General features: G+C 48.9%; 1 protein-coding gene across 1 annotated transcript in view; it reads left to right on the plus strand.

The window, feature by feature from the left end:
• nadsyn1 (NAD synthetase 1) overlaps positions 1-23,361 on the plus strand; it is a 40,236-nt gene that overhangs the window by 14,550 nt on the left and 2,325 nt on the right. Inside the window, 12 exon segments of the mRNA XM_055649194.1 lie at positions 5,258-5,363; positions 6,952-7,083; positions 8,375-8,449; positions 9,200-9,318; positions 9,811-9,859; positions 12,855-12,957; positions 13,718-13,886; positions 14,955-15,090; positions 18,051-18,157; positions 19,308-19,439; positions 20,626-20,695; positions 22,735-22,863. Of these exon segments, the coding sequence (XP_055505169.1) occupies positions 5,258-5,363; positions 6,952-7,083; positions 8,375-8,449; positions 9,200-9,318; positions 9,811-9,859; positions 12,855-12,957; positions 13,718-13,886; positions 14,955-15,090; positions 18,051-18,157; positions 19,308-19,439; positions 20,626-20,695; positions 22,735-22,863 (1,327 nt within the window).

Below are 23,361 nucleotides of genomic sequence, written 5' to 3' on the forward strand. Positions count from 1 at the left end.
TCTCCAAACCTAAACTAAACTATTGCAAAATTTGACTGCACACAAATGAATGCAGGAATTGTCCAGACTTGTGGATCTATTTGTCCTTGGCTCTGTTCCAATATGCCATTGGGCATAATGACTTAGAGGCTCGATGAGTAATCACCTGTTCATACATGCAATGGTTGAGTGAGTGAGGGGTTGGGGGGTAGTTGGGATCATTCTTGCAGATGGAGGAAGACCCCCCCCCCCCCCTCCATGGTTCACAAAAATAGTAAGCCAGAAACATGAAACTACTTTGCGGGCAGAGAACCAAGGCAAATTCCTTGTATGTGAATACTTGATCAAATAAACTTATTCATTCATTCAATCATTCACTTGGGGCGGCACGGTGGTGCAGCGTTTGAGTGGCCGCCTTACAGCGCTAGAGACCCGAGTTCGATCCTGACGACGGGTGCTGTCTGTATGGAGTTTGTACGTTCTTCCCGTGACCACCGGTTTTCCTCCCACACTCCAAAGACGCACAGGTTTGTCGGGTGCTTGGCTGGCTTGGTAGAAATGTAAAATTGTCCTAGGTGTGTGTCGGATATTGTTAGTGTAAGGGGATCGCTGGTCGGTGTGGGCCGATGGGCCTGTTCCTGCGCTGTGTCTCTAAACTTAAAGGGATGCAACGGGCCTGTTCCACTTGCCGATTTTTTCGGCGACTGTCGGCATCATTGACTGACGTATCAGGTGACCGGAAAATTTGCTGCGTGATGACGGATTGGCGCGCGGCGTTTTTTAAAATGTGGCGCAACATTTTATTTGTCGCCGCTGGATTTTGAAATGTTCAAAATCTTTTGGTGACACTGAAATGACGCTGGCAGTCGCCGAAAAAGTCGGCAAGCGGGACAGGCCCTTTATGCTGAGGCTTTATAACAAAGTCAGGCCGCATTTGGAATATTGTGAGCAGTTTTGTGCCCCATATCTGAGGTTAATTGGCTTCTGTAAATTGTAAATTGTCGCACTTCGTAGTGTATATGATAGTGGTGGTGTGCGGGTGATCACTGATGGGCGCGGTCCTGGTGGGTTGAAGGACCTGTTTCCACGCTGTGTCTCTAAAGTAAAGTCAAATTTGCATTACAGAAAGGAAATGAGGTGAGGTGGCTTTGGAGATAGTGCAGAACAGGTTCATCAGGACGTGTCCTGGATTAGAGATATACTAGCTCGAAGGACATTTGGAAAAACTTGGATCGTTTTTGCTGTAAATGGGGGTGGGGGGATGGAGGGACATGATAGAAGTATATAAAATTATGAGACTCATCAGAGAATGGATAGCGACTGTCTACACTTCACACTGCCTCCGTGAGGCCACCAACATAATCAAGGACCAGCCTCACTCCGACCACTCCCTCTTTACAAGAGGGCTAGAATACAAAAATGGGGATGTAACGGTGAGGCTCCATAAGGCGTTGGTCAGGCCAGATTTGGAATATTGTGAGCAATTTTGGGCCCTATGTCTGAGGAAGGATGTGCTGGCCTCGGAGAGGGTCCACAGGAGGTTTACGAGAATGATCCCAGGAATGAGTGGGTTAACATTTGATGACCGTTTGATGGCAGTGGGCCTGTACTCGCTGGAGTTTAGAAGAATGAGGGACGACCTCATTGAAACGTACCGAATTGTCTTCTTCCTGCATAGGGCGCGCACAGCCTAAAGTTGCAGGTCAACTTGTTCGATTTGATCTATTTGTTTGTGCACCTCGGGTTGATTGCATTAGTCGAAACAGGGCGGACCACGTGTAGGTTGCAATCTCCCACCCCGTACAGAATAGTGAAAAGCTTGGATAGAGTGGATGTGGAGAGGATGTTTCCACTGGATGAGAGTCTAGGACTAGAGGTCAGATCGACCCTGAGCCGCGTGACCAGGGACTTTTATATGCCCCGCGAACTCGAGGGGCCGACCCACACGGGGGTTGGCTCTTAATCACCCAATTACAAATATCGATTAATAATAATAATAATAACTTTATTTATAAAGCGCTTTTAGACAACATCAGTTACCACAAAGTGCTGTACATGGGAAGTCAACAAAAAGTTATTACAAACTACTAAAACCATTGAGACGACAGGACTATAAAAACAGTAAAAATTAAAAGACATTAAAAGCACTAAAAACAGGAACAATGTCTCAGCCAGTGTCGTAAGCCAGTAGATTCCCCCGTCCGCTGTCTAGTTTCAGTAAAAACACTGAATCAAGCACTTGATACAACTAAATTTTATTTTACCGAGCGCGTCACAGATCGTACCTATCCCACCGTGGGCGATCGTTTCCCTGAACACCTCCGCTCGTTCCGCAATAACCAAGCTGACCTCGCGGTGGCTCAGCACTTCAACTCCCCCTCCCACTCCGCCTCCGACCGCTCTGTCCTGGGTCTCCTCCATGGCCACAGCGAGCAGCACCGGAAATTGGAGGAACAGCACCTCATATTCCGTTTGGGGAGTCTACACCCCCGGGGCATGTCTCTTCGATTCTCCCAATTCTGTTAGTCCTTGCTGTCTCCTCCCCCTTCCTCAGCTCCCCTGCTGTCTCCTCCCAACCCTCCAGCCTTCAACTACTCCTCCTTTTCCCTTTCTTGTCCCCACCCACCCCCGAGATGAAGTCAGTCTGAAGAAGGGTTTTCCCCGAAACGTTGCCTATTTCCTTCTCAGAAAAATGCTGCTGCACCCGCTGAGTTTCTCCAGCTTTTCTGTGTAACCTTCGATTCCTCCAGCATCTGCAGTTCCCTCTTAAACATTATTTACAAGCTATTTACAAGGTATATGTCTGGTTTGCAGCCATCCAATCTATACATATAGTACCAGACTGACAGGATTTGCAGGGTTCCCATTCTTTGCTTGCAAATAGTATTTAAGTTCCAGACTCCCCGGCACCTTGCGCAGCCTATCCCAGCTCTGCAGAGAGCAATTACAATTTGACCAAATCTCCCAGCAAACCATGAAACTGAACCCCATTTTGAAGTCCTGACTTGTCCAATTTTGCCGGGATTAACGTAGACATCTAATTTATTTTTAAGGCAGAGGTAGATAGATTCTTGATTAGTACGGGTGTCAGGGGTTGTGGGAAGAAGGCAGGAGAATGTGGTTAGGAGGGAGAGATAGATCAGCCATGAATGAATGGGGGAGTAGACTTGATGGGCCAAATGGCCTAATTCTGCTCCTATCACTTGTGAACACCGTTGTCAAAATTCTGTAGAGACACTTTCTGATCCCATAATGTCTGTCAGTTAATTAAAACTTAGCCACCAAGTGCACTCCCTCCCTTTTAACGCTGCAAGCTAAGTGAGTTAGAATAGGAAAGGAATGCCTGACTCACAATGAAACCCTACTATTTACAATCCAGTAAAAACAAGCTCTAGGCAATGAGATGAGGTGACCAAAATATGTAGTGCAGATGGAGTCAATGGAAGGGAGGTTGGATTGTGTGATGGTCTGGGCTGCGTTTGCAAGTTAGGCCTGGAGTTTAGGTTTTTGACACTTGCTTCTGTTGTTTGCCCTTGTAATCTTGTTGACATGGTTGTGTTGAGATATAGTGTGTGTGTGAAGGGAAGTCGGAGATTCTACAGACATTTGATACGAATAATCCTGATATGTTGTACAGCGTTAACTTTCTCACTCCCAAATAAGGGACAAAAAGTCAAAATAAGGGACAAACTCCCGACGGCAATTCATTGACCGACTCGGCCGTGGCTGGGTGAATGATGAGTTGGCCCGGGTGCTGGACTGCACACAAAGCTCAGCCGGCGGGCAAGCCCGGTAAAGTCCGGCACCCCCATCCAACTCATGAACCCATGATGGGAAGGAGGGGTGGTGGTGTCGGCGGTAAGCGAAGGTCCGACAGCTGGCCGGGCTGTCGACCGACGGGGTCACGGGCGAGGCGCTGCTGCTGCTGCTGCACTCCATGGGCTGCATTACGTCGGGACGGGTGAGGCCGGACCGGACAGGGCGCTCTGACCCGACAGTCCCCTCGACCCGAGTAGTCCCAGTCAAATATGGGACTAGGGCGGTCCCCTACAAGGCAAACCGGATGTCCCGGCTAATACGGGACAGTTGGTAACCCTACTGGTATGTGATGTAAGGAGGTGTGATGTTGGCCACCAATAGATTAAGGTACAAGCATTGGGATTAGGAGCAAGATATTCCCTCCCAACTGCAAGGACAGAGAAAAGACTAAATCTGATCTATCATAAATGTAAAAAATAAGAAGTCATCTCGACCAGTTTCGTTAGGTTTGGTTTAGAGATACAGCGCGGAAACAGGCCCTTCAGCCCACCGAATCCGCACCGACCAGCGACGCCCACACATTATCTATCCCCCACACACAATTTTACATTTATACCCAAGCTAATTAACCTACAAACCTGTACGTCTTTGGAGTGTGGGAGGATCTTGGGGAAAACCCACACGGGTGACGGGGAGAACGATAAAACTCCGTACGGACGGGGCCCGTAGTCGGGATCGAACCCAGGCCTCTGGCGCTGCAAGGGCTGTAAGGCAGCGACTCTACCGCTGCGCCATCCGCTGACAACCTGAAGATAAAGGGACAAACATAGGGATTAGGGGGGAAGACACTTCCTACCCATCCACGTGTGAGGGCAGAGAAAGGACAAAATCGGATAGATGTTTCTATGCCTTCGTTAAAATAGAAAGTCTCCTCTACCAGTTGCATGATGCGCTTGAGAATCATCTAGCAACTTAGTTAAGTTAATCATGCACATTAACTGCACTGAATGGAAACTGATCGAGAAACGCCTTTTTCGTTTCATCTGTGTATGCAAGTACTCAGTTAAAATGATGATATTAAATTGTAAATACTGAACCACTGAATACAGAACTTGAGAAGTGCAGACTGACTTGCCTTGTCAGGACTGTCTTATGAAGAAAGACCTGCCCAGTCCTTACAAAATTCTTAAGGGGTTGGACACCAGGAAGATGTCTCGATGTTGATGGGGTGGAGGATAAGGGGGAAATCCTTTAAAACCGAGATGAGAAGAACTTTTTTCACACAGCGAGTGGTGAATCTCTGGAACCACAGAGGGTAGTTGAGGCCAGTTCGTGGCTATAAAGAGGGATTTAGATGGGTCCTTGACCTAAGGGGATCATAAAGAAGGCCAGGTACATAAGGTTGGAAATTTTGTGGGGTGCAATGAATGGCCTACTCCTGCACCTAATTTCTATGTTTCATGTTTCTAATAAATACAATACGGAACTGAGAAAGACTGACTTGCCTTGTTCGGCCCAGAACGCCGCATTGAGGGGTGGAGATATTTACTAATTCTTCAGCGAGCCACCATGTCCTTCGTAAAAGCTATTTGAGGACCGACCTCATAAAGACGGCCACATCAAAGGTAAATGTGTGGGGAATGAGGTGTTTTCAAATATCAATGGATTTGCGGGAATTGCTGACAGAAATGCTTTAAAAAAAAGAATAGAATGGAATATTATATTGTCACAGGTGACCAGTCACAGTGAAATTACTTGCCCAAAATAGTCACCCATAAAGACAATAGACCATAGACAATAGGTGCAGGAGTAGGCCATTCGGCCCTTCGAGCCAGCACCGCCATTCAATGTGATCATGGCTGATCATCCCCAATCAGTACCCCGTTCCTGCCTTCTCCCCATATCCCCTGACTCCGCTATCTTTAAGAGTCCTATCTAGCTCTCTCTTGAAAGTATCCAGAGAACCCGCCTCCACCGCCCTCTGGGGCAGAGAATTCCACAGACTCACCACTCTCTGTGAGAAAAAGTGTTTCCTCGTCTCCGTTCTAAATGGCTCACTCTTTATTCTTAAACTGTGGCCCCTAGTTCTGGACACACCCAACATCGGGAACATGTTTCCTGCCTCTAGCGTGTCCAAAGCCTTAACAGTCTTATATGCCTCAATGAGATACCCTCTCATCCTTCTAAACTCCAGAGTGTACAAGCCCTGCTGCTCCATTCTCTTAGCATATGACAGTCCCGCCATCCCGGGAATTAACCTTGTAAACCTACGCTGCACTCCCTCAATAGCAAGAATGTCCTTCCTCAAATTGGGGGACCAAAACTGCACACAATACTCCAGGTGTGTTCTCACTAGGGCTCTGTACAAAGGGTGATTACAAAGTTACAAATATCCCCCCTCCCACACCGCACCAGTTCCCCCTTTGTTCTCCATCCCCCCCAACTCCCTCCCCTGATGGTGGTCCTCCCCGCGCCGGGTCCTCCGTTGTCCATTGTTCAAATGACCTGTAAGGCAGCCTCACAGCGCCAGAGACCCGGGTTCAATCCTAACTACGGGTGCTGTCTGTGCGGAGTTTGTACGTTCTCTCCGTGACCTGCGTGGGTTTTCTCCGGGTGCTACGGTTTCCCCCCACACTCCAAAGACTGTACAGGTTTGTCGGCTAATTGGCTTAGGTAAAATTGTAAATTATCCCTAGTGTGTGTGTAGGATAGTGCAGGTACAGGCAGCATCTCCCGGAGCGGAGACTGCAGGACCCGGAGCTGATGATGCTGTGGCGGGCCGTCTCGGAGCGGAGACGGCGTTCCGGCTTTCGGCGGCGGCGACATCAGCACGGAGGTCCGCTGGACTGGAGGGCGGCATCTCCGGCCTGGATCGATCGCCTCAGCGCAGAGGGAGAACAAGGAGGGAAGAGACGGAGACTAAGACTTTGCCTCCATCACAGTGAGGATGTGCTTGGTGAACACACTGTGGTGGATGTTTAATTTGTGTTTATTGTATGTTTTGTTATTATTGATTCTGTGTGTGACTGCAGGCAACATAATTTCGTTCAGACCGAAAGGTCTGAATGACAATAAAGGAATCTAATTCTAATTCTAATCTCTGCGGAGAAGAAACGGGTGACGTTTCGGGTCGAGACCCTTCAGTCTGATGTTGTGCTGTATTGTAAGGTGCCCAAGCAACCCGGGACTGATGTCTCTCTTCCGCCCCTCCAGAATGGTGGAATCTATCTCTTTGCTAACCAGAAGGGGTGTGATGGTGACCGTCTGTATTACGATGGCTGTGCGATGATTGCTGTAAATGGACATATTGTGGCCCAAGGGTCACAGTTTTCCCTGGACGACGTGGTAAGAACATCAGTAATCAGTGACTTCTGAGACCGACTATTGTTGTGATTCAACAGCAAAACACTTCCGCATTCTCTAAACAATTAAAAAAAAAAACAAAGTGGCTCTCTGCAGAATTGAAAGTTGATTGCGATTCATCCATCTCCAGAAATCGAGTCGTACAGCGTGGAAACTTGCCCACACCGACCCAACTTGCCGACAGCGACCAACATGCCCACACCGACCCAACTTGTCCACACCGACCAACATGCCCACACCGACCAACATGCCCACACCGACCCAACATGCCCACCCCGACCAACATGTCCACACCGACCAACATGCCCACACCGACCAACATGCCCACACCGACCCAACTTGTCCCACACCGACCAACACCGACCCAACATGTCCACACCGACCAACATGTCCACACCGACCAACATGTCCACACCGACCAACATGTCCACACCAACCCACACCAACCAACATGCCCACACCCAAAAACATCCCCCCCCCGACCAACCCCCCCCCCCCAACCAACATGCCCACACCGACCCAACTTGCCCACACCGACCAACATGCCCACACCGACCAACATGCCCACACCGACCAACATGCCCACACCGAACAACATGCCCCATCTACACCAGTCCCACCTGCCTGCGTTTGGCCCGTATCCCTCTAAACCTGTCCTATCCATATATACCTGCCTAATTGCTTCTTAAACATTGTAATAGTCCCTGCCTCTGGGCAGTGGGCAGGTGCTATTGACCTGCAGGGGAAGATAGACGCTCCCGCCCACAACGATTATGATGATGAACTCAGCAACAAGTTTCATAGCCAAAGTCGTACAGTGTGGAAACAGGCCCTTCAGCCCAACTTGCCCATGCCGACCAACATGCTCCATCTACGCTAGTCCCACCTGCCTACATGTGGCCCCTGCCCCCTCTAAACCTATCCTATCCAGTTGTCCAAATGCTTTCTAAATGTTGTGACAGTACCTGCCTCGACTACCTCCTCCGGCAGCTCGTTCCATATACCTGCCCCTCAGGATCCTGTTAAATCTCCCCCTCACTTTAAACCTATGTCCTCTGGTTTTCAATTCCCCTACTCTGGGTAAAAGACTCTGTGCATTTACCCTATTTATTCCTCTCATGATCCCATGCACGTCGATAAGTATAAGGTAGACATAAATGCTGGCAAAACTCAGCGGGTGAGGCAGCATCTATGGAGCGAAAGAATAGGCGACGTTTCGGGTCGAGACCCTTCTACAGACATAAATGTATACATCTTTTCCTTCTCCCTTCAGGAAGTCCTGACCACCACTCAAGATTTGGAGGATGTAAGAGCCTATCGCGCAGACAAGACCAGTGGAAAATTAATGGTTTGTACATGTCTTTTTCTCTCTATTTACCTTTAGGAGACTTCTCCCTGCTGCAATACACATTGCAGACCAAACATAGAATCTCACTGTATCTTGGTACATGTGACAATAAAGTATCTATGAATCAAATATTGAAGTCTAACGTTACCCTTGTGGGAGTTTAACCTCAGTTACTGATGGCTGCTTTGCTCCAGCCTTCACAGTCAGTGCGTATTGCTGTTGAGGGAGTGCAGCGCAGGTTCACCAGGTTAATTCCCGGGATGGCGGGACTGTCATATGCTGAGAGAATGGAGCGGCTGGGCTTGTACACTCTGGAGTTTAGAAGGATGAGATTGTTAAGGGCTTGGACACGCTAGAGGCAGGAAACATGTTCCCGATGTTGGGGGAGTCCAGAACCAGGGGCCGCAGTTTCAGAATAAGGAGTAAGCCATTTAGAACGGAGACGAGGAAACACTTTTTCTCACAGAGAGTGGTGAGTCTGTGGAACTCTCTGCCTCAGAGGGCGGTGGAGGCCGGTTCTCTGGATGCTTTCAAGAGAGAGCTAGATAGGGCTCTTAAAAATAGCGGAGTCAGGGGATATGGGGAGAAGGCAGGAACGGGGTACTGATTGGGGATGATCAGCCATGATCACATTGAATGGCGGTGCTGGCTCGAAGGGCCAAATGGCCTACTCCTGCACCTATTGTCTATTGTCTATTGTATTTACAAGTCCCAGAATTAAACCAACCCAGTGAATGACATCCCACACAGGCAAATGAAGTTTACCCTCGTGTCCGTGTCAACTTTACACTGTCCTTGGCAGACGATGTCTACATGCCCTCCGTCCAACCCATTCAGATCCGATTCCATACTCCCGAGGAAGAAATCAGGTACGTTGGAAGCTTTGAATCGTGACCTTGCACGGGCGACGTTCTAACCGATGTTGAGTTGCACGGCGGTGGCACAGTAGCGCAGCGGTAGAGTTGCTGCCAGAGACGGGGGTCCGATCCTGACTGGAGGTGCAGCCCACCAAGTCTGCGCCGACCAGCAAGCCCGACCAGCTCACTGGCACTATCCTACACACACTTTTGGGCAATTTACAATTTTACCGAAGCCAATTTACCAACGGACCTGCATGTCTTTGGAGTGTGGGAGGAAACCTGAGCACCTGGAGAAAACCCACTCAGGTCACGGGGAGAACGTACAAACTCCGTACAGACAAGCAGCTGTAATCAGGATGGAACACGGGTCTCTCGTGTTGTAAGGTGACAACTCTACCTCTGCGCCACCGTGCCATCTATTTGTTCTTTCATGTCCAATGTATCTCAATTGAATCGCACAATTGTGTGTTGTTCATTATCTCTTATTCATGTTTCATGTAGTCTTGGACCGGCGTGCTGGCTCTGGGACTACCTCCGGCGAAGTTCACAGGTATGTCAACGTGAGGATATCCCAGTGTGTGTATCCCAGGATTGCCTTAAATGTACGGGGATCGCTGGTCGGCGCAGACTCAGTAGTCCGAAGGGCATGTTTCTGCGCTGTATCTCCGAAGCTAAAACTAAAATTAGGGAAGGCGTAGCATAAAATAATATTGATTATAAGGTTGCACTGCGACAAGTCAGATTGTAGTAGCCGCCGTCAGGATGGAACTCGGGTCTCTGGCGCTGTATTGCAGCAACTCTACCGCTGCGCCACCGTGCCGTTTAACATAGGTTCAGAATGTCGCCCATGTGAGACCACAATTTGCAGCCTCGAACAGAGGCATTTTCACCAGGTAGAGAAAAATGCTGGAGAAACTCAGCGGGTGAGGCAGCAGCTATGGAGCGAAGGAAATAGGTGCGGCAGAGATTCACCTGCACCTCCTCCAACCTCACGTATTGCATCCGCTGCTCTAGATGTCAGCTGCTCTACATCGGTGAGACCAAGCGTAGGCTTGGCGATCGCTTCGCCCAACACCTCCGCTCGGTTCGCAATTTTTTTTAAATTTTTTTAAAATTTCAAAATAGACTTTATTCATTGATAAATATATACAATTCCTGAACCATTCAAACAAACAAAATTCATCCGACATTTTCGGAGACTATACAAGTTTTTTTCATTTGTCAAATTTCACCAAACAGTCCCCCACCCGTGCCACTCTGTGGCCCCTGTCCAAGTAATAAATATATACAGTGTTTACAGTGCGAAAATTCCATCTGACATTTTCATTTCCACAAATGTCCCCCACCCATGCCACTCATGTTCGCAATAACCAACCTGATCTCCCGGTGGCTCAGCACTTCAACTCCCCCTCCCATTCCAAATCCGACCTTTCTGTCCTGGGCCTCCTCCATGGCCAGAGTGAGGACCACTGTAAATTGGAGGAGCAGCACCTCATATTTCGCTTGGGCAGTTTGCACCCCAGCGGTATGAACATTAACTTCTCTAATTTCAGGTAGTCCCTACTTTCTCCTCTCCTTCTCAGCTCTCCCCCAGCCCACTGGCTCCACCTCTTTCTTTCTTCTTCCCACACCCCCCCCCCCCTCCCTCACCTGAGTTTGAAGAAGGGTCTCGACCCGAAACGTTGCCCTTTTCCTTCGCTCCATAGATGCTGCATCACCCGCTGAGTTTCTCCAGCATCTTTGTCTACCTTTGATTTTCCAGCATCTGCAGTTCCTTCTGAAACTCTTAGGCGTTTTCACCAGAGTAGGTTTAACTGTATGATACTGGACAATGAACTAAGCTGACTAATTGGACTTTAGACTCTAGACATTATAGCGCGGAAACAGGCCCTTCGGCTCACCGAGTCCGTGCCGACCAGCGATCACCCCGCACACTAATACTATCCTGCGTGCGCCGGCAAAGGTTACAATTTTACCAAAGCCAATTCACCTACCAACCTGTATGTCATTGTAGTGTGGGAGGAAACCAGAGATCCTGGAGAAAACCCACGCAGGTCACGGGGAGAACGTACAAGCTCCGTACAGACAGCGCCCGTAGCCGTGATCGAACCTGGGTCTCTGGCGCTGTGAGGCAGTCTCTGTGGTGTGATGCCATGCTAATATTTGGTTCTACAGCGCCTCCTTGTGTAAGCTGCGTTTCACTGCACACCCTCAAATTCTCTAACGTCAATTCTCAAATTCTCAACGTTTATTGTCATTTTACCCCTCTACCAGTTGAAAATCAAAAATGTTGCAGCTCCTGGAAATTGAAAATAAAAAGAGATTGTGCTGGGAACGACTCAGATGGGCAGCACAGTGGCGCAGCGGTAGAGTTACTGCCTCGTATTGCTAGAGACTCTGGTTCGATCCTGACTACTGGTGCTGTCTGTACGGAGTTTGTACGTTCTCCCCGTGACCAGCGTAGGTTTTCTCCAAGATCTTCGGTTTCTTCCCCGCGCTCCAAAGACGTACAGGTTTGTAGGTTAATCGGTATGAATGTAAAATTGTCCTTAGTGTGTTGGTGTGCGGGGATCGCTGGTCGGTGTGGACCCGGTGGTCCAAACAGCTTGTATCCACTCTGTATCTCTAAACTGAACTAAAAAAAGACTCCTCAAGATCACTGGCGATTATAGTTTCACGTCTCGGTACTTTTTTTCTTTGTGAACATAATGATGGGTGGCACAGTGGCGCAGCTGGTAGAGTCACTGCCTCACAGCACCAGGGACCCAGGTTCGATCCTGATCTCGGGGGTTTGGTTTAGGTCACTATTGTCACGTGTCCAGTTAAAAGCTTTCTTGTTGCGTGCTATCCAGTCAGCGAAAAGACTGTACATGATTACACTTCCTCATCCACTCGCCAAATCTCACTGTACCAGTTGCTACGTGACAATAAATGTCTCTTGTCTTGTCTCTTGCCAATTAAGCCGTAAAAAGATACAGGATAAAGGGAAGTGCAAGATAAAGTCCGATTAAAGATAGTCGGAGCGTCTCCAATGAGGTAGATGGTAGGTCAGGACCGCTCCAGAACAAGGGGTCACAGTTTAAGGATAAGGGGGAAATCTTTTAGGACCGAGATGAGAAAAACATTTTTCACACAGAGAGTGGTGAATCTCTGGAATTCTCTGTCACAGAAGGTAGTTGAGGCCGGTTCATTGATATATTTAAGAGGGAGTTAGATGTGGCCCTTGTGGCTAAAGGGATCAGGGGGTATGGAGAGAAGGCTGGGATACTGAGTTGGATGATCAGCCATGATCATGTCGAATGGCGGTGCAGGATCGAAGGGCCAAATGGCCTACTCCTGCACCTATTTTCTATGTTTTCTATGTTTCTGGGCTGTATTTCTAAACTAAACTAAACTAAACCTAAACTGAACTAAACTGCAGATGCTGGTTTACAAAAAAAAGACACAAAGTGTTGGATTAACCCAGTAGGTCAGGCAACATCTCCGGGGAAAAGGTGTTCCTTCGTGTTGCTTGTGTCTCTTCATCCTTCTCTCTGTGTCCACAGGCGGGCTTTTTTCTCCCTCTCAGTGGGGGGATAGATAGCTCAGCCACTGCCTGCGTGGTCTATTCCATGTGTCGCCAAGTGTGTTTTGCTGTATCTCACGGAAGTAAGTAACTTTGGGGATCCATTTCTTTCCATTTACTTCCTTGTTGCTTCACCATCTCTCCATCCTCCATCTCCATCTCTCCATCCTCTCCCTCTCCTCTCCCTCTCCCTCTCCCTCTCCTCTCCCTCTCTCTCTCCCTCCCCCTCCACTAACCCTCCCCCTCTCCCCTCTCCCCCCTCCCCCCCCCCCCTCCCCCCCTCTCCCCCTCCCTCTCTCTCCCCCCCTCTCTCCCCCTCTCTCCCCCCTCTCTCTCTCCCTCTCCCCTCTCTCCCTCCCTCCCTCTCCCCCCCCCTCTCCCTCCTCTCTCTCTCTTCTCTCTCTCCCTCTCCTCTCCCTCTCCCTCTCCCTCTCTCCCTCTCCCTCTCTCTCTCTCCCTCTCCCCTCTCTCCCTCTCCCTCTCCCTCTCTCCCTCTCTCTCTCTCCCCCCTCTCCCTCCCCCCCTCTCCCTCCCCTCTCTCCCTCCCCCTCCCCCTCTCCCCCCCTCTCTCTCTCCCCCTCTCTCTCCCTCCTCTCTCCCTCCCCTCTCTCCCTCTCCCTCTCTCTCCCTCTCTCTCCCTCCCTCTCCCTCTCTCCCTCTCCCTCTCCCCCTCTCCCCCTCCCCCCCCCTCTCTTCCTCCCCTTCTTTCTCCCTCTCTCTCCCCCCCTCCCTCCCTCTCGAAAGCAGTTGAACAATTTTCTGCAGAATACTAATGTTGAAGACAGATAGTTGACGATCATTAACTGTGCATTTGCTCTGAAACGTTCTGTTACATCCGATCAGATGAGCAGGTGCTGGCGGATGCGCGGAGGATGGTGAGTGACCATGGTTACGTTCCCAAGGACCCTCGGGACTTCTGCCGACGTGTCTTTACCACTTGCTACATGGCCAGTGAGAACTCATCCCAGGATACTTGCAGACGGGCCAAAGAGCTGGCAGAGCAGATAGGCAGGTGAGTGGATGCACATAATGTGTGGGATTGGGCCATTCATTAGCCACGGGGGCTGAACCTTGTGACTGTACAGCATCGTAAACAACTTGTCTTTGAGACTACAATTGCTGAGTTCATCTTGCTCGAAGCACAAGACACTGCAGATGATGGAATCTTGAGGGGAAGAAAACAAAGTGCTGGAAGAACTCAGTAGGTCAGGCAGCATCTGCGGAGGGAAACGGATATACGATGTTTTGGGTTGGGACCCTTCCTCAGACTGGGGTGAAATGTGAAGATCAGGTGAACGAGGAACTGCATGAATCGGTTTACAAAAAAAGACACAGAGTGCTGGAGTGACTCAGAGGGTCAGGCAGCATCTCTGGAGATTGGAGTCTGAAGAAAGGCTTTGTCCCGAAACTTCACCTGTCCTTTCCACCAGAGACGCTGCCTGTCCTGCTGTGTAGGTGGGGTGAAAGGAGAATCAGGAGTCTGTTTAGTGTAGGTTAGTGTAGAGATACAGTGTAGAAATAGGCCCTTCGGCCCATCGAGTCAACACCGACTGACAATCACCCATTCCTAATTCTATGTTATCCCAATTTCACATTCGGCACACCAGGGGCAATTTACAGAAGGCAATTAACCTACAAACCTGCACGTCTTTGCAGCGTAGAAGGAAACCGGAGCACCCGGAGAAAACCCACGCGGTCACAGAGAAGAACGTGCAAACTCCGCACGGACAGCACCCGCAGTCAGGATCGAACCTGAGTCCCTGGCGTTGTAAGGCAGGAACTCTACCGCTGCGCCACCTGCTGGGCACCCGGGAGAGAATTGGATGTAGAGTAAAACATTGGATTCATCTGATTACTCTGAGCTGGCGTGAACTCAATGGGCTGAATAACCACCTTCTCTGTGCAAGGAAATATAAAATATATTGAAATAAAACTCGGGCACGCTTCACCAACAGCTCAGTGAGTTCTGGTGATGAAAGTCCATTCACTGCAAAAGCAAGAGGCGTTCCTTTTGGTTGTAAAATATCATCGTACATTATGTTGCATTTAATGTCAGTATTCTCTCTTTTCTTTCTTCCAGCCATCATATCAACCTCAACATTGACTCTGCGGTGAAAGCAGTGATCACGATTTTCAATCTGGTCACCGGCAAATCGCCGCAGTTTACGGTGCACGGAGGCTGCAGCAGGGAGAACCTCGCGCTCCAGAATCTGCAGGTACTAAGGGGCCAATTCATTCTCTGCCCGTGGCGCACGTGATAGATGACCATGGGGGGCTTAATACCCACCAGTTCGTGGTTGAGGCAGTTCAGCGTAGGTTCACGAGATTGATCCCTGGGTTGGCGGGACTGTCGTATGAGGAAAGATTGAAAAGACTAGGCTTCTATTCACTGGAGTTTAGAAGGATGAGGGGAAGAACCTTATAGAAACATATAAAATAATGAAAGGACTGGACAAGCTAGATGCAGGAAAAATGTTCCCAATGTTGGGCGAGTCCAGAACCAGGGGCCACACAGTCTTAGAATAAAGGGGAGGCCATTTGGGACTGAGGTAAGAAAAAACGTTTTCACCCAGAGAGTTGTGAATTTGTGGAATTCCCTGCCACAGAGGGCAGTCTAGGCCAAATCACTGGATGGATTTAAGAGAGAGTTAGATAGAGCTCTAGGGGCCAGTGGAATCAAGGGATATGGGGAGAAGGCAGGCACGGGTTATTGATTGGCGATCAGCCATGATCACAATGAATGGCGGTGCTGGCTCGAAGGGCCAAATGGCCTCCTCCTGCACCTATTTTCTATGTTTCTATGAGAAAGTATATTTCCTGTGATGAAAAGATGAAAAAACTACTTGTATTTCTTGATATACGATAATGAGTATGTATGGTATATATACTCGATATATATATATAGAGCTGATATGAGAGTCTTTTAATAATTAACTTTAAGCTGGAATGGAAAGGGTGCAGAGAAGATGGTCACAGTTTAAGGATAAGAGGGAAATCTTTTAGGACCGAGATGAGAAAAACATTTTTCATACAGAGAGTGGTGAATCTGTGGAATTCTCTGCCACAGAAGGTAGTTGAGGCCAGTTCATTGGCTATATTCAAGAGGGAGCTAGATGTGGCCCTTGTGGTTAAAGGGATCAGGGGGTATGGAGAGAAGGCAGGTACAGGATACTGAGTTGGATGATCAGCCATGATCATATTGAATGGCGGTGCAGGCTCGAAGGGCCGAATGGCCTACTCCTGCACCTATTTTCTATGTTTCTATGTTTCTCAGATAGTTGCCTGGAGCTGTGGGGAGAGGTTGAGCAGGCCAGGGATTTGTTTAAAGTGGAGTTTTTCAAATTTAATGCTGATTACCTGCCTTAGTGTAAGATTTGAATATACAGGCAAATCAGGAATGCAAAACTATGCTATTGGATACAATTCAATGGCCTGAGCTGCAGGGAAGGGCTGGGCATGCTAAAGCCTCTGTCCCACTTAGGAGACCTAAACAGCAACCTCTGGTGACCTTGCCCACCACCCAAAGTTTCCATGAGGTCTCTGGAGGTTTTGGTCACTCTCCCTAATGGTGGAAAGTGGTTTCCACGTGGTTGAGGCATCATCTAGGTCGCTGCTATTTTTTCATCATGATTAAAACCGGCCTCAAATAAAAATAGGTTGCCGTCCTAAAAATCGATCATTTTTTAGTGGCAGGTCTAGTCGAAGCCGGTTTTCTTCATTGTCGAGGAGGGTTTTCAACATATGCGAGGGAGGTGGTAGGAGGTTGCAGGTCACCTCGACCTTGATTTTTTTTGGATGGTGAGCAAGGTCACCAGAGGTTGCTGTTTAGTCTCCTAAGTGGGACAGGGGCTTAAGACTTTATTCCTTGTAGTGCAGGAGAAAGAGGGGGTGCGAATTCTCTGTCTCGGAAGGGCAGTGGAGCCGGTTCTCTGGACACTTTCAAGAGAGACCTAGATAGGGCTCTTAAAGATAGCGGAGTCAGGGGATATGGGGAGAAGGCAGGAACGGGGTACTGATTGGGGATGATCAGCCATGATCACTTTGAATGGTGATGCTGGCTCGAAGGGCCGAATGGCCTACTCCTGCACCTATTGTCTATTGTTTATTGAGGTGTATCATTGTGGTGTATAAGATCATGCGACTGGGCTTGTATACTCTGGAAATTACAAGGATGAGAGGATATCTCATTGAAACATATAAGATTATTAAGGAATTAATAACTGCAGCTTTTTGTGTCTATCTTCGGTTTAAACCAGCATCTGCAGTTCCTTCCTACAAACAGCACCCCCTTCCCTCCTCCTCATCCTCTCTTCCTTGTGCCCCACCTGGACACACACCAATTTCCCCCCCACCCCCCACATATTCCTTCCTCTGGCTTCACAACTCGCACCTCTTCAATCCTCATCTCACACTTTTAGTCTTTTCATTCGGGCCTTTGCCCAACCATTAAACCCCCTACCCCCCTCATCCATATCCACCTATCACTCGCCAGTCTTTGCCTTGCTTATCCTCTCTTCCAGTGTGTGTCCCTCCCCCACCACCACCACCATCATCATCAGTCTGAAGAAGGGTGACATTTCCCGATCTGAAACGTCACTTTCCCCATGTTCTCCAGAGATGCTGCCTGGCCGCTGAGTTACTCGAGTTGATTTGTGTCCTTCCTGGGGGTGTCGAGAGGTTGTGGGGATAAGGCAGGAGAATGGGGTTGAGAGGGAAAGATAGATCAGCTGTGATTGCATGGCGGAGTAGACTCATAGAAACATAGAAAATAGGTGCAGGAGGAGGCCATTCGGCCCTTCGAGCCAGCACCACCATTCATTGTGATCATGGCTGATCATCCCCAATCAATAACCCGTGCCTGCCTTCTCCCCATATCCCTTGACTCCACTAGCCCCGAGAGCTCTATCTAACTCTCTCTTAAATCCATCCAGTGATTTTGCCTCCACTGCCCTCTGTGGCAGGGAATTCCACAAATTCACAACTCTCTCTGGGTGAAAAAGTTTTTTCTCACCTCAGTCTTAAATGGCCTCCCCTTTATTCTAAGACTGTGTGGCCCCTAAGATGGACCAAATGGCCTAATTCTGATGCTATGACTTGTGAACTAATTGTAAACCAGCATCTGCGGTTCCTTGTGTCTATAGAATAATCCTTTCCTGGTTTTTCTTGTGCGTTAAAGGCGAGAATCCGGATGGTGCTGGCTTACCTCTTCGCTCAGTTGAGTTTATGGACTTCTGGAAAACCTGGAGGGTTGCTGGTTCTCGGATCAGCCAATGTGGACGAGAGGTGAGATGAAAACAGTTGGAAATTCTCCGCAGATCAGGCAGCTTCTGTGGTGGAAGAAACCTAGTATTTAGACTCTAGAGATAGGGCGCAGAAACAGGCCCTTCGGCCCATCAGGTCCCTGCCGACCCGGAAAATCACCCCGTAAGCTAGCACTACCCTACACACATCAAGGACAATTTAAGGTAGCCAAAATTGCTGGAGAAACTCTGCGGGTGCGGCAGCATCTATGGAGTGAAGGAAATATTTCATATTTCCTTCGCTCCATAGATGCTGCCTCACCCGCCGAGTTTCTCCAGCAATTTTGTCTACCTTTGATTTTCCAGCATCTGCAGTTCCTTCTTGACCAGGGATAATTTTTAATTTTTACCGAAGCCAATTAACCTACAAATCTGTACGTCTTTGGAGTGTGGGAGGAAACCAGAGCACCCGGAGAAAACCAACGCAGATCACGGGGAGAACGTACAAATTCCATACAGGCAGCACCCGTAGTCAGGATCGAACCCGGGTCTCTGGCGCTGTAAAGCAGCAACTCTACTGCTATGCCGTCCGAGAGCAATATATATCTTGTGGGCGGGCACATTGTAGCTGGCACTCCAGTCCCTGTGGTGGGTCCGGAGAAGTAACGACATTATCAGTGTGGTCAGTGATAGGACTGGATAAGCAGTGGTGTTAACTTTGAAATTAACCAAAGCAGAGACACGGAACTGTGAGTGCAAACTTGAGGAGCCTTTGAACAGTTGAAATAATCTACCAGGTATCCTTGTGGAGTTGTGCAGGAAACAACTGCAGATACTGGTTTACACTGAAGATAGGCACAAAATGCTGGAGTAACTCAGCGGGACAGGCAGCATCTCTGCAGAAAAGGAATAGTTGATGTTCCGGGTCGAGAGCCTTCTTCACTGATGTTGTGAGTCTCATCTGAAGAATGGTTTGGGCCCAAAACGTTGCCTATTTCCTTCGCTCCATAGATGCTGCTGCACCCGCTGAGTTTCTCCAGCTTTTTTGTGTACCTTCGATTTTCCAGCATCTGCAGTTCCTTCTTAAACAACATGCTGGCCGACCAGCTGAGTTACTCCACCATTTTGTGTCTATCTTTGTGAAGGGATTGGTGGACACGTTTCCTAACCCTTACTGAAATGATCTCTTTCAGTCTCCGAGGATACATGACCAAGTATGATTGCTCCAGTGCCGATATCAATCCCATCGGTGGCATCAGCAAAGCTGACCTCAGGAACTTTATCCAGTATTGCATTGAAAACTTCCAGCTCACTGCTCTCCGAAGGTAACATAGTGTCGTGGTGTCATAGAGTCATAAACACAGCGTGGAAACAGGCCCTTTCACCCAACTTGCCTCAGCCGACCTACAGGTCCCATCTGCACTAGTCCCACCTGCCTGCGTTTGGCAAATCCGTCCTATTCATGTACCTGTTTATTAAACGTTCTGTCAAAAAATGTTGTATGTGGGATGTAGATTTACTTTGGGTTTATAATGGCGAATGGGGGAACAGAACAGTCCAGCACGAGAACAGGCCCTTCAGCCCACAATGTCTGTGCCAAACATGCCAAGTCCATCTCTCGCCCACCCACACATGGTCCATATCCATCCATTCCCTGAATGTCCTTGGCCGATTTCAAAGTCTTTTAGATGCCACGATTCTATTTGCCTCCACCACCACCCCTGGCAGCTTGTTCCAGGCACTCACCACCCTTTGTGTAAAAACAAAACTTGTCCCGCACATCTCTTTAAAACGTTGCCCCTCTCACCTTAAAGCTATGCCCTCTCGCATTTGATCACATCATCCCGTGATGGCGGGACTGTCATATGCTGAGAGAATGGAGCAGCTGGGCTTGTACACTATGGCGTTTAGAACGATGAGAGGGTATCTTATTGAAACATATAAGATTATTAAGGGTTTGGACTCGCTAGAGGCAGGAAACATGTTCCCGCTGTTGGGGGAGTCCAGAACCAGGAGCCACAGTTTAAGAATAAGGGGTAAGCCATTTAGAATGGAGACGAGGAAACACTTTTTCACACAGAGAGTGGTGAGTCTGTGGAATTCTCTGCCTCAGAGGGTGGTGGAGGCCGGTTCTCTGGATACTCTCAAGAGATAGGGCTCTTAAAGATGGCGGAGTCAGGGGATAAGGGGAGAAGGCAGGAACGGGGTACTGATTGGGGATTATCAGCCATGATCACATTAAATGGCGGTGCTGGCTCGAAGGGCCGAATGGCCTACTCCTGCACCTATTGTCTATTGTCTTGGGGGGGGGGGGGGGGGGGGGGGTTAACACTTTCTACGTATCTTTCTCCATTAGACTTTGCCCCTCTCATCTTCAAAGGTATAATTTGATTTTTCCATCCCAGGGAGAATGCTCTGACTGTCTACCCTGTCTATGCCTCTCATAGTTTTATACTTTGGCCCTTGCACTGCGCGGTGTTATTAAGGTGCCGTTGTGTTGCTCTGTTGCAGCATAATGTCCGCTCCACCAACTGCAGAACTGGAGCCACTGGCCGAGGGACAGATCGCACAGACGGACGAGGTGATTGTGTCTGACATCTTGAATTTCCAGCAACTTCCGATGTTGTATAATTAGCATTAATGATGCTGCTGTATGAATGTAAGAAGCAGCATCCAACAGTAATGTTAAGGGCAGACATATTGTACATTGTTTGTTTAGCTTATTGTTACGTCTGCCGAAGTGCATCTTTAGCTTGGGGCAAACCGCCTCCATCACAGGAAACAGATTACTGACCAACATCTACTGCAAACCTACCCAGTCCCATAGCTCACTTGACTACACTTCTTCCCACCCTGCTTCCTGTAAGGACTCACAATTCCTCTGTCTACGCCGCATCTGAGCCCAGGATGTGGTGTTCCATACCAGGGCATCGGAGATGTCCTCATTCTTGAGGGAACAGGGGTTCCTCTCTTCCATTTTAGATGAGGCTCTCACTAGGGTCTCCTCGATATCCCACAGCTCCGCTCTTGCTCCCCCTCCCCCCATTCGCAGCTAGGACAGAGTCCCCCTTGTCCTCACCTTCCACCCCATCAGCCGTCACATACAGCATATAATCCTCCAACATTTTTGCCACCTCCAATGGGATCCCACTACTGGCCACATCTTCCCGTCTGCACCGCTTTCTGCTTTCCGCAGAGACCGCTCCCTCCGAAACCCCCTGGTCAACTCGTCCCTTCCCACCCAAACTACCCCCTCCCCGGGTACTTTCCCCTGCAACCGTAGGAGATGCGACATCTGTCCCTTTACCTCCCCCCTCGACTCCATCCAAGGACCCCAACAGTCTTTCCAGGTGAGGCAGAGGTTCACTTGCACCTCCTCCAACCTCATCTGCTGTATCCGCTGTTCCAGGTGTCAACTTCTCTACATCGGCGAGACCAAGCGCAGGCTCGGCGATCGTTTCGCTGAACACCTCCGCTCAGTCCGTCTTAACCTACCTGATCTCACGGTGGCCCCTCACTTCAACTCCCCCTCCCATTCCCAATCTGACATTTCTGTTCTGGGCCTCCTCCATTGTCACCCCATTGCCATCCAGGGCAAATTGGAAGAACAGCACCTCATATTTCACTTGGGGTAGTTTACATCCCAGCAGTATGAACATTGACTTCTCTAACTTCAAATAGCCCCTTGCTTTCCCTCTCTCTCCATCCCCTCCCCCTTCCCAGTTCTCCCACCAGTCTTACTGTCTCCGACTGCGTTCTATCTCTGTCCCGCCCCCTCCCCTGACATCAGTCTGAAGAAGGGTCTCGACCTGAAACGTCAACTATTCCTTCTCTCCAGAGATGCTGCCTGACCCGCTGAGTTACTCCAGCATTTTGTGTCTACCTTTAACTTGGGCAACCCAGCGGTACGAATATTGATTTCTCCAACTTCAAGTAAACCTTGTATCCCGTCTCTCTCCCACCCTTCACTGTGAGGGAAGGCAATGTAAATTCAATCCGTCATCTCCCTCCATTCTCCAGTCTGAAGAAAACATAGAAGGATGAGAGGGCATCTCATTGAAACATATAAGATTATTAAGGGTTTGGACATGCTAGAGGCAGGAAACATGTTCCCGATGTTGGGGGAGTCCAGAACCAGAGGCCACAGTTTAAGAATAAGGTGTAAGCCATTACACGGAACGGAGACGAGGAAACACTTTTTCTCACAGAGAGTGGTGAGTCTGTGGAATTCTCTGCCTCAGAGGGTGGTGGAGGCAGGTTCTGTGGATGGTTTCATGAGAGAGCTAGATAGGGCTCTTAAAAATAGCGGAGTCAGTGGACATGGGGAGAAGGCAGGAACGGGGTACTGATTGTGGATGATCAGCCATGATCACATTGAATGGTGGTGCTAGCTCGAAGGGCCAAATGGCCTACTCCTGCACCTATTGTCTATTGTCTATTGAAAATGTCTCCTTTCCATGTCTTCTAATGATACTGCCTGACCCGCTGAGTTATGCAACTGGTGTCTTTTTCTGTAAACCAGCACCTGTAGTATTTTTTGTGTCTACCTTGTAGACTGGTTGGATTTCCATTTCAACATAAAGCACAAGGTTCACAAAGCACCAATCCTTTTCCACACAGGCTGACATGGGGATGACGTACGCAGAGCTATCGGTGTTTGGAAAGCTCAGGAAGATCGCCAAGTGTGGCCCTTACAGCATGTTCTGCAAACTAATCCACATGTGGAAAGCCATCTGCACTCCTCGACAGGTCAGCCTCACATTGCACTAACTTCTCAACCCTTGCAAGTACTTGCAAGTGGATGGAAAATGTTATTATAAATTTGAGAGAAAAAAACTCTGCAAAATCTTTCCACATGCACTTTTAGTGTTGTACCGGGTCATGTGTTTTCTAACCACAGTTCCGTTTAGTTTATTGTCACGTGCACATGAGGTACAGTGAGAAGCCTTTTGTAGCGTGCCAACCAGCCTGTGGAAAGACAACACGTGATTACAATCGAGCAATCCGCAGATTTAAGAGTGTGGAGCGATCGTTATGTGTGATTGTAGATCTGCTTCTGTGGATCGCACGCAAATAGTCACCTGGCTTGGGCGCCATCTTGGAAGATACTCGACATAGAGCATAGGTCAGGAACAGGCCCTTCGGCCCACAACGCCTGTGCCCAACATCATGCCAAGACCAACTCTTACCTGCCTTCAATTATAGGTGAGGCTCTTTACGAAAGTCTCACACTCGAACTGAAAGGTG

The sequence above is a fragment of the Leucoraja erinacea genome, chromosome 18 (assembly GCF_028641065.1).
Source record: "Leucoraja erinacea ecotype New England chromosome 18, Leri_hhj_1, whole genome shotgun sequence".
Classification (NCBI taxonomy): Eukaryota; Metazoa; Chordata; class Chondrichthyes; order Rajiformes; family Rajidae; genus Leucoraja; species Leucoraja erinaceus.